General features: G+C 38.1%; 1 protein-coding gene across 1 annotated transcript; it reads right to left on the reverse strand.

Annotated features, from left to right (window-relative positions):
* Positions 1–1,448: 1,448 nt before the first annotated feature.
* Positions 1,449–1,790, reverse strand: LOC121434477 (eukaryotic translation initiation factor 1-like). Its single transcript, XM_041633478.1, has one exon. It carries the CDS (start codon positions 1,788–1,790, stop codon positions 1,449–1,451), a length of 342 nt encoding a protein of 113 aa, XP_041489412.1.
* Positions 1,791–12,475: the final 10,685 nt, after the last annotated feature.

The following is a 12,475-nucleotide window of genomic DNA, read 5'->3' on the forward strand; positions in this document are numbered from 1 at the left end:
CCCATTTATCTCTGTGCTGACCATGGCAGTCAGCTTTCTACAGTGTGACACATACAGAAAGAGTTTAAAAGAGGGAAGATTTGTTTTGGTATTATTTTAGAGGTTTCAGCCAATGTGTGATTGCATCTGTAGCCCGAGTCTGCACTGGGACAGAGTACTAATGGCATTTAAGGTATGCTGGAACATGGATACTAGCCTTGTAGTAACCAGGAAATGGGACAAGAAAGGCAAGGACAAGTTACTCCTTTCAAAGGTACACTAAAGGGGCCCATCTCCACCTTGTGCCCCTTCTCTTTTTCCTACAAATATAATATTTTCATTAATTGGGAATTCCATACAATGTACTCTAATCTCACTTGGTTCCCATTCTTCACAGGTTCACCCTCCCACACTTGTGTCCCCCCAAACCAACAAGTTCAATTTGTGTTGCCTATATACTCACTGGAGCATGCTCAAACTCCCAGTTGCCAGCCCCTTAAAGAAAACTGAGCCCTTCTTGGTGAGGTCCTTCTGTATTTGTGTTGCTTTCATTGGTTAATAAACTGCTTTGGGCCTAGTGATAGGGCAGAACTTAGGTAGGTAAGGAGACAGAACTGAATTCTAGGAGGAAGAAAGAGAGTCAGATAGGGAGAGCCACCATGAAGCTGCCAGGTCAGACATGCTGAATCTTTCCCAGTAAGCCACGACCTCATGGTGACATACAGATTATTAGAAATTGACTGAATCAAGATGTGAGAGTTAGCCAATAAGAGGCTAGAACTAATGGGCCAGGCAGTGTTTAAATGAATACAGTTTCTGTGTGATTATTTGGGTTGTAAGCTAGCAGGGCAGCTGGGACCAAAAGCAAACCCTCTTTCTCTCAACACCTTCTCCACCCCACCTTTGCCAGAAACCATCAACTGTGAAGAACTACACTTCAGCATCTTTATCAGTTTTAAGGACTCTCTTCAACAGTTTCTTGTTTGGACAGTTTTTTAGGAAGAGGGCCCACTTGTTCATCCTGGCTGCCCAGTTAGCTTAGACCTGAAATAATTACACAGGAACTATATTAATTAAATCACTGCTTGACCCATTAGCTCTAGCTTCTTATTGGCTGACTCTTACATCTTAATTTAACCCATCTCCATTAATCTGTGCATTGCCACATGGCAGTGGCTTACAGACTAAAGTTTCAGCATGTCTTACTCTGGCAGTGGCTCCATTGTGTCTCTCTGGCTCTGCCCGTCTCTTCCCATACTATAGGCCAAGGCAGTTTCTTTCTTTTTTTTTTTTCAGCATGGCTCTTTTCAGTTTATTGCATGAAGGAATTACACTAGTCCATGTTAAAAGCAGACCCCAAATGGTTACATTATACAAGCTGTGAGGTTTTTAAACTTGTGACAAGGGACAGGAGGGAAATTCTACTCATTGCAAGGAAATCCTCATTTAAGCTTCAGAGTCACAAGCACTTAAAACTCATGAACCTTCAGCTGATCATCCTTAGCCAGTCCAATCTCTATTAGGAACTGGCATATGTTCTTGCGCTGGTCACCCTGTAGCTGAATTACTTCTCCATATTCTGGATGCTCAATTACAGTACCATTGCAGGCAAATTTCTTCTTAAACGCCTTCACTAGTTTCTTTTTATCGTAATCATCAGCGATCCCTTGGACAGTGGTAAGGGTCTTCCTACCATTTCTCTGTTGAATTCTTATATGGATATAATCCTCAGTGCCAGCAGGAAGCAGGTCATCACCCTTACTTGCATCAGCAAAGGGGTCGAAAGAGTGGAGGTTCTGAATACCGGACATACGATATGATTCCTTTTCTTTGGTGGAAACAGCCTGCGGAAGGCGGCTGTGGGAGAAGGCAGGCAGGGGGAATGGAGAGTCGGGAAGCGAGGGGGCTCGAGGGGGAGGCAGCTGAGTCCTCGGCGGCTCAGTGACTGGGCCCAAGGCAGTTTCTTTATTCATTAAGCAATAAAAGCAACACATAGACAGAAGAACCTCTCACACCACAGTCATTTTTGTAGGGAGAGGGGGTGGCAGAGAAACTTTCAAGTCCCTCATGTCCAGTTATGAGTCTGAAGTCATTAATACTACTTACCACTGAATAAGAAGCTCCAGTGCCCATGGCAGCCAGCAGCAGCAATGATCACAGACATCAACATAGTTTCTGGCTTATGTCCCTTCTCTTAATCACTCACCACATCCCTACAATGTTATCAGTTTATTAATGCACCAATGAGGCCATCTACTGTGGGAGTCAAAGCTGAAACAGATCTTTCTTTGGACCACAACTCCCCAAAAAGACACAGAGTCTTCATATTAAGTATTAAAACTTGGTCTTACCTTCAGGTTGTTCCCAATTAGCTCTTAAAACTTAAATTGATTCAAAGCAGACCAGAGACAGCAAACTCCATTGAGACAGCCAACTCCACTGGAACAGATACAGGGGAATAATCACTGAGTGAGTGAGCCAGAGCCAGAGACTGCTGAGGGTCCAGATGTGAATCTGGGACCTTCAAGGGAGTAGACCTAAGCCAGGACCCCTGTAGATCTGGGTATGAGTCTGAGACCTTCAAGGAACTAGGACTGAGCCAGGACCTCTGCCAGTCTGGGCATGAATCTGGGACCTCAGAGGGAAGCATGAGTCTTGGACCTCAGAGGGAGTAAGCCTGAACCAGGATCTCTGTGGGTCTGGGCATTGGTCTGGGATATCAAAGGGAATAGGCAAGAACATGAAACCTCTGCAGGTCTGAGTGTGGGTCTAAGACTTCTGAGGGAGTAAGTCTGAGCCAGGTCCTCTGCGGTTCTGGGCACACCTGAGTCTGGGAACTCCAAGGCAGTAGACTGGAGCCAGAGACCTTTTCAGGACCAACTCCAAGCCTCTGCAGAAGTGGATCCAGACCAAGATTTACAGAACCAGGTCAAAACTGGTAAACTAGGTCAAAGTATGCCTGAGACAGAAAACTACAAGGGAGCGGAGCAAAGCACAGGAATACTGAGCTATCTTCAGGAACAAGAAATAACCAACACAGTAACTAGAACTGTGGCACTGACTGTACCATGAGGAACAACCATCTGAGCTTTGGATTCACTGGTACCTAGAAGATTAATCAACAGAATCTCAGACAGCCCCAACCACACCTAATAGAGGAACAGATGAGTAGAAAAGGTAAGAACACACTCAACACCACAAAGAGCAACACAACACCAGTAAAACCTGAAGACCATACAACAGCAAGACTTGAACAACCAAATAAAGATGAAGCAGAACAAAATGACCTAAAAAAAACTTCAAGAGAATGTTTGAAACTGTCAAATAATAAAATAATATTTTTTAAAGTAAAAAAAAAAAAGAGAAAATGTTTGAAACTCTTAAAGAGGGAATGAGAAATTCCCTTAAAGAAATGGAGAAAAAGACAAAAAAAATTGGAAGACATCAGCAAATCACTTAAAGAAAACCAAGAAAAAGCAATCACACATTTGAAAGAAACTATTCAAGACTTGAAAACTGAAATAGAGACAATAAAGAAAACACAATCCAAGGGATTTATAGAAACAGAAATCATGAGAAAACAATCAGGAACTACAAACACAAGCATGAACAGCAGAATATAAGAGATGAAAGAGAATCTGAAAAGGAAATAAAAAACATTAAATCTAACAAACGCTTAACCCAAAATATCCAGGAATATTTCATATAGGACAGTATGAAAAGGCCAAATCTAAGAATAATAGGTATAGAAGAAGGAGAAGAATTTCAACTCAAATTCACAGAAAATATATTTAACAAAATCATAGAAGAAAACTTTTCTAACCTAAAGAAAGATATGCCTATGAAGATACAAGAAGCTTACAGAACACCAAATAGACTATATCCAAAAAAAGTCCCCTTGCCACATAATAATCAAACAATCAAAACACTAAACATACAGAGTAAAGAAAGAATATTAAGAACTGCTAAGGAAAAAGGCCAAGTAACATTTAATGAAAGATCTATCAGAATTACACCTGACTTCTCATTGGAGACAATGAAAGCCAGGTCATGGGCAAGCATTATATGGACAATAAGAAATCAAGGACACCAGCATAGATTACTATACCCAGCAAAACTTTCAATCACCCTAGATGGACAAAACAAGAGATTCCAAGGTCAAACCAGACTTAACCAATACCTAGCCAGAAACCCAGCCCAACACAAAATACTAGAAGGAAAGCTCCAACCCAAAGAAGTTGGCTGCACTAACAAAACACAGACAATTGATGGTCTCATAGCAGCAAATCCCAAAGAAGGGGAAAATTCACAAATTAACATCACCAACAATGACAACTAAATTACCAGGAGATAACAATCACTGGTCAATAATAATTCTTAATATAAATTCACTCAACTCACCTATAAAAAGGCACAATACCCTTCACAATAGCCACAAATAGCATAAAATATTTTGGAGTAACTCTAACCAAACAAGTGGAAGACTTGTATGACAAGAACTTTAAATCTTTAAAGAAAGAAATTGATTAAGACACCAGAAAGTAGAAAGATCTCCCATTTTCTTGAGTAGGCAAATTAACATAGTAAAAATGGCAATCTTTCCAAAAACTATTTACAGATTCAGTGAAATGCCCATCAAAATCCCAGGAAACTCTTCACCTCAAAAGAATAGTACTCAACTTCATATGGAAAAGAAAACAAAAAACAAAACTCAGGATAGTCAAAACAATCTTGTAAAATAAAAGAATTTCTGGAGGCATCACAATCCCTGACTTCAAACTCTACTACAGAGCTACCATAATGAAACATCCTGGTATTGGCATAAGAACAGAAAGAAGGACCAATGGAACTAAGTCAAAGACCCAGATATTAATCCACACACCTGCAAACAGCTGATCTTTGACAAAGAAGCAAAAAATATCAAATGGAAAAAAGAAAACATATTTAACAAATGGTGCTGGTATAACTCAATATCAACATGTAGAAGAATGAAAATAGACCCATATCTATAACCATGCACAAAACTCAACTCCAAATGGATCAAAGACCTCAACATAAGGACAGCCACACTGAACCTTATAGTAGAGAGAGTGGGAAGTACACTTAAATTCATTGGCACAGACCACTTCCTAAATATAACCTCAGCAGAACAGACACTGAGAGAAACAATTAACAAATGGGACCTCCTGAAACTGAAAAGCTTCTGTAAAGCAAAGGACACAGTCAACAAGACAAAACGACAGCCTACAGAATGGGAAAAGATCTTCACTAACCCCACATCAGGCAGAGGTCTGATCTCCAAAATATACAAAGAACTCAAGAAATTGGTCATCATAAGAACATATAATCTAATAAAAAAAATGGAGTACAGACCTAAACAGAAAATTCTCAACAGAGGAGGCTAAAATGGCTGAAAGGGAAATGTTCAACATCCTTAGTCATCAGAGAAATACAAATCAAAACAACTCTGAGATTCCATCTTACGCCTGTTAAGAATGGCCAAGATCAAAAACACTGATGACAACTTATGCTGGAGAGGTTGTGGGGGGAAAAGGGAACACTTCTGCATTGCTGGTGGGAATGCAAGCTGGTACAGCCCCTTTGGATGTGTGGTGATTTCTCAGAAAATTAGGAAATAACCTTCCTCAAGACCCAGTAATACCACTTTTGGGTATATATTCAAAGGGTGCTCAATCGTGCCACAAAGACATATGCTCAACTATGATCATAGCAGCATTGTTTGTCATAGTCAGAACCTGGAAACAACCTAAATGCCCCTCGACTGAAGAATGGATAAGGATGGTACATTTACACAGTGGAGTACTACACAGCAGAAAAAAATAATGATATCTTGAATTTTGCAGGAAAATGGATGGAGCTACAAAACATTATTTTGAGTGAGGTTACCCAGAAACAGAAAACAATTATCACATGTACTCACTCATAAGTGGTTTTTAAACATTAAGCAAAAAAAAAAAAAAACAGCCTACAAATCACAATCCCAGAGAACTTAGACAACAATGACGACCCTAAGAGAGACATACATAGATCTAATCTACTTGGGAAGTAGAAAAAGACAAGATCTCTTGAGTAAATTGGGAGCATGGGGACTTTTGGAAAGGGTTAAAGGAGAGGGGAGAGGCAGGGATGGAACAGACAAAAATATAGAGCTCAATAAAAATCAATAAAAAGCAAAAAACTTAAATTATTTCAATTACATTAATCCACATTCTGCCACATGGCTTGTTACCTCTCCTCAGTATCTTATATCTATTTTCTTCACATATAGCAGGCAAATCTCCCACACCTCAGATTCTTTCCCTGAGTTCCTATCTCTCCCTAAAAATCTGCCTATCCTCTCCTGACTAGCAATTGGCCACTCACCTCTTCATTAAAACAATCATAATGTGCCTTAGACCATTCACCTCTTTATTAAAACAATCATAATGTGCTTTAGAAATGTAAGGATAAACAGAGACACAGATCAGCATCTTTCCCTTTTAGTCCAATAAAAGAATCTTTATCTAACATCTATAAACTGTATACATAAGAACAATTATCAGGAAAGAATTACATTCACAGTGTCTAATCCATTTGTACTTGGTAACTTTGGAGAAAGTACCCTGTTATCTATCCTATCTTGATGAGTTCAGAATTTTGAACCTCAATCACTTTCTATCATAACTTGCATTACCAACCTAAAAATTTCTTTTTAGACCTTAAAACATTTTTTTAGATAAACAACATTAAGTTTTCATGTTTCTCAACTTTTATAAGCTTTACATCTCTATCAGGAGTTTCTTTTTAGAATTTCATAACCAGGAAAACTGTAAAACTAAAACTAGCTAGTCTTTCACCCCATCAGAGATCTGAGAAGGATAAAATATTACCTAAGTAAACAGGAAACTCAGAGACAGCAACTCTGAAAACTGTAGAAATGACAGAAACAGCTGTCTGCCTGTACAGATACCTAAGATTTCCCTGCAACATTGGAGCATCCATCTTCAATCTATAGGCCAAGAATATCTATCTGACAGTCTTTTCTGTGAAGCATGACTTTTGAAGGTAGTTCAGCAGTTGACTTCCTTTGTGTCCTACTTGTCCAATTGGGACAGCATACTGTCAGCATTTAAAGCAAGGAAAGTTTCTTGCCCAATAGATAACTTTGCCACATTGAAAGCAAACTCTATATGGTGGTTCTTTAGTGCCTGCCTCTTCTTTGAAGTAAATTGATGCTGCCAGGAAAAATGTGCCTCACTGTCATGAAAAGCCTTATGTTATTACAACACATCTTAGATACCATATTCTGTACATCTCGAAAGTGTTTGAAGATCACCTATCTAAAATACATCTCTGCTTAGCCTTAAATAAATAGAGGAAAAGATAAAAAGTGGGAAGAAATCAATAAATCGTTTAAAGAAAGCCAAGAAAAAATAATCAAGCAGGTGATGGAGTCAGTTCAAGACTGGAAAATTGAAACAATAAAGAAAACACAAACTGAGAGAATTTTGGGAAATAGAAAATCTGGGTAAATGAACAGGAATTACTGATGCAAGCATAACCAACAGAATATAAGAGATGGAAGAAAGAATCTCAGGCATTGAAGATACATCAGAAGAAATAGATTTATCAGTCAAAGAAAATGTTAAATCCAACAAATTCTTACACAAAACATCCAGGAAAACTGGGACACCATAAAAAGATCAAACTGATGAATAATAGAAATAGAAGAAGAAGAAGGAGAGAAGAAGAAGATTAACATTCTGACTTAGAGGCACAGACAATATATTCAACAAAATCTTAAAAGAAAACTTTCCCAACCTAAAGAAGGACATGCCTATGAAGACACAAGAAACTTACAGAATACCAAATAGACTGGACCAAAGAGTCCCCTTGCCCCAAAATAATATAAAAAAAACATTAAGCAAACAGAATAAAAAATGAGTACTAAGAGTAGAAAAGGAAAAAGCCAAGTAAAATATAAAAGCAGATTTATCAGAATCATGCCCAAATTTTCAGTGGAGACTATGAAAGCCAGAAGGTCCTGGACAGATGTTTTTTTTTTTAAAAAAATATTTATTTATGCAATATTCTTTCTGTGTGTATGCCTGAAGACCAGAAGAGGGCACCATTACAGATGGTTGTGAGCCACCATGTGGTTGCTGGGAATTGAACTCAGGACCTTTGGAAGAGCAGGCAATGCTCTTAACCACTGAGCCATCTCTCCAGATGTTTTGCAGACACTAAGAGATCATGAATGCCAACCCAGACTACTATAACCAGAAAAACACACATCAAACCCCACACACTAATAGTGGGGGATTTCAACACCCCAATCTCACAAATAGACAGGTCTGCTAGACAGAAACATAACAGAGAAATAAGAGAACTAACAGATGTTACTACACATTTGCACTTAACAGACATCTAAATAACATTTAACACAAAAGAGTATACCTTCTTCTCAGCATCTCATGGAACCTTCACTAAAATTTGACACATACTCAGTCACAAAGCAAATCTCAACAGATAAAAAAAATTGGAATAAGCCCTTGAATCTTATCAGATCACCATGGGTTAAAATTTGAATTCAACAACAACACAAACTACAGAAAGCTTACAAACTTATGCAAACTAGATAATTCCCATCTGAATTACCACTGGGTCAAGAAGAAAAAAGAAATTAAATATTTCCTATATTTCAATAAAATGAATACGCAATGTACCCAGGCTTATGGCACACTATAAAAGCAGTGCCAAGAGGAAAGCTTAGAGCACTAAGTGTCCACATTAGGAAACTGGAGAAACCTCATACTGTACTCACAACACAACAGCACACCTGAAAGCTCTAGAACAAAAAGAAGCAAACTCACCCAGGAGGAGTACATTGCAGAAATAATCAAATTGAGGGCTGAAATGGGTAAAATAGAGATATAAAGAACAACACAAAGAACCAATGGGGAAAAAGAGTTTGTTCTTTGAGAAAATCAACAAGATTGACAAGTACTTATCCAAACTAACAAAAAGGCAGAAAGAGAGACTATCCAAATTAACAAAATCAGAAAAGAAAAGGGGACATAACAACAGACACTGAGGAAATCCAGAGGATCATCAGGTCATACTTCAAAAACTTCTACTCTACAAAATTGTAAAATCTTAAAGAAATAGAAAATTTCCGGATAGTTACTATAAACCAAAATTAAAACAAGACCAGCTGATTGATTTAATTAGACCTATTATGCCCTAAGGAAATAGAAGCAGTCATTAAAAGTCTCCCAACCAAAGAAATTATATATATATATATATATATATATATATATATATATATAGCGCCAGGGTCAGACATTGTCAATGCAGAATTCTACCAGAATTCAAAAGAAGAGCTAATGCCAATGTTCCTCAAACTGTTCCACACAATAGCAACAGAAGTAACATTCCAAAACTCCTTTTATGAGACTACAATTACCCTGATACCCAAACCACACAAAGACATTACTAAGAAAGAGAATTACAGATTAATCTCACTCATGAACACTGATGCAAAAATAGTCAGTAAAATACTGACAAGCCAAATCCAAGAAGACATTTTAAAAAAAATTATCTACCATGACCAAATAGGCTTCATCCCAGAGATGCAAGTTTGGTTCAACATATAAACACCTGTCAATGTAAACCACAATATAAACAAACTGAAAGAAAAATGTCACATGATCATCTCATTACATGATGAAAAAGCATTCAACAAAATCCAACACCCCTTCATGATAAAGGTCTTGAAGAGAGCAGGGATACAATGAACATGCATAAAAATAATAAAAGTTATTTACAAAAAGCTGACAGCAAGCATCAAACTAAATGGAGAGAAATTCAAAGTGATTCCACTAAAATCAGGAACAAGATAAGGCTGTCCACTCTCTCGATATCTATTCAATATAGTACTCAAAGTTCTAGTTAGAGCAATAAGACAACAAGAGAAGATCAAGGGGGATACAAATTGGAAACGAAGAAGTAAAACTTTCACTATTTGCAGATGATATGATAGTATACAAAAGTGACCCCAAAAATTCTACCAGGGAACTCCTACAATTGATAAACACCTTCAGTAATGTGGTAGGATACCAGGTTAATTACAAAAAAATCAGTAGCCCTCCCATATACAAATGATAAATGGGCTGAGAAAAAAAAAACCAGAAAAGGAACACCATTTACAATAGCCACAAATAATATCAATTATCTTGGAGTAACTCTAACCAAACAAGTGAAAGACATGTATGACAAGAACTTTAAGTCTTTGAAGAAAGAAACTGAAGAAGATATCAGAAAATGGAAAGATTTTCTATGCTCATGGATTGGTAGGATTAACATAATAGAATGGGAATCTTTCCAAAAGCAATCTACAGATTCAATGCAATCCCCATTAAAATCCCAACACAATTCTTCACAGACCATGAAAGAACAACACACAACTTCATATGGAAAAACAAAAAATCCAGGATAACCAAAACAATCCTGTACAATGAAGGAACTTCTGGGGACATCATCATCCCTGACTTCAAGCTCTACGATAGAGCTATAGTAATAAAAACAGCTTGATATTGGCATAAAAACAGACATGTGGACCAATGGAATTGAATCAAAGACTTTGACAAAAATCTACACACCTATGAACACCTGATTCTTGACCCAAAAAAGGCCAAAATTCTACAATGGAAAAAAGAAATCATCTTCAACAAATCACGCTGGCATAACTAGAAGTCAACATGTAGAAGAATGCAAATAGATCCATATCTATCACCACGCACTAAACTCAAGCCAAAGTGGATCAAAGGCCTCAATGTAAATCCAGTTATACTGAACCTAATAGAAGAGAAAGTGGGAAGTAGCCTTGAACACATTGGCATAGGAAACCACTTCCTGAACATAGCTGTAGTAACACAAACACTAAGATTAACAATTAATAGATGGGACCTCCTGAAACTGAAAGGCTGTAAGGCAAAGAACACAAAGACAAAATGACAACCTACAGAATGAAAAAGATCCTTACCAACTCCATATCTAAAACAAGGACTGATCTCTAAAATATATATTTTTTTACAAAGCTCAAGAAGGTAAACATCAAAATGACAAATAATCCAATTTTAAAAAATGGTGTATAGATCTAATCAGAGAATTATCAACAGAAGAATCTCAAATGGCTGAAAGACACTTAAAATTGTTCAACAACCTTAGCCATCAGGGAAATGCAACTCAAAACAACTCGGAGATACCATTTTGCTCCTGATAGTATGACTAAGATCAAAAACATTGATTACAGATTATGTTGGGGAGGATGTGGAGTAAGGGAAAAACTCCTTCACTGCTGGAGGGAGTGCAAACTTCTACAATAAGTTTGGAAACCAGTATTTTGGTTTCTTAGAAATTTGGAATCAATCTCCTTCAATACCCAGCTATACCAATTTTAGGCATATACTCAAAGATGTGCATTCATACCACAAGAACACTTGCATAACAATGTTCATAGTAGCATTATTTATAATAACCAGAACCTAGAGACAACCTAGATGTCCTTTAACTGAAGAATAGATAAGGAAAATGTAATGCATTTACACAATGGAGTACTACTCAGGTGAAGAAAAAAAAACAACCTCATGAATTTTGCAGGCAAATGGATGGAACTAGAAAAAATTATGCTGAGTGAGGTAACCCAGACTCAGAAAGACAAGCAGATTATGTACTCATGCATAATTGGTTATTAGGAGTAAAGTATAGAGTAACCAACCTATAATCCACAGCTCCAGAGAGTAGATAGCAAGGAAGGCCCAAAGAGGGATTCATGGATTTCCCTGGGAAGGGGAAATAGAAAAGACTTCCTAGGTAAACCAGGAGTGGGGGTTGGGAGTATAAAGGGATGGGAACTAGAGGGAGTGGTTGGGCAGGCTGGGTGCAGGAGGCAGGTTGGATAACAAAAGATGCCTTGATAGGTGGGGCCATTTTGGAGTTAGGGAGAAACTTGAAACCTGGTGCCAGGAAAATTCTCAGGAACCCACAAGGATGACCCCAACCAAGACTCCTAGCAATAGTGGAGAGGGTGCCTGAACTTGCCATCTACTGTAAACAGATTGGTGACTTTCCTAATTACTGTCAGAGATACTCTATCAAGTAACTGATGGAAACAGAGGCAGAGATCCACAGGCAAGCACTGCACTGAGCTCCATAAGTCTTGTGAAAAAAAGGAGGAGGTATTGTATGAGCCAGGGAGTTCATGATGGGGTAACCCACAAAGACAGCTGACCTGAGCTCATGGAAGCTCATGGATTCTGGACCAACAATTAGGAAGCCTACATGGGACCAACCTAGGCCCTCTGTAGGTGTGTGACAATCCTGCAGTTTGGTCTCTAGTAAGGCTTCTAACAGTAAGAGCAGGACATCTCCTGGTGCTTAGCTGGGTTTTGGTAACCTGTTGTCATGCTGGATTACTTAGATGTAAGGGGAGTAG

This window comes from Microtus oregoni, unplaced genomic scaffold (genome assembly GCF_018167655.1).
Source record: "Microtus oregoni isolate MIOR12 unplaced genomic scaffold, Mior012 000043F_ref0000047, whole genome shotgun sequence".
In the NCBI taxonomy this organism is placed as follows: Eukaryota; Metazoa; Chordata; class Mammalia; order Rodentia; family Cricetidae; genus Microtus; species Microtus oregoni.

What these genes read in the sequence shown, in the direction of transcription:
- LOC121434477 (XM_041633478.1), bottom strand. Translation starts at nt 1,790, where the DNA reads ATGTCCGGTATTCAGAACCTCCACTCTTTCGACCCCTTTGCTGATGCA.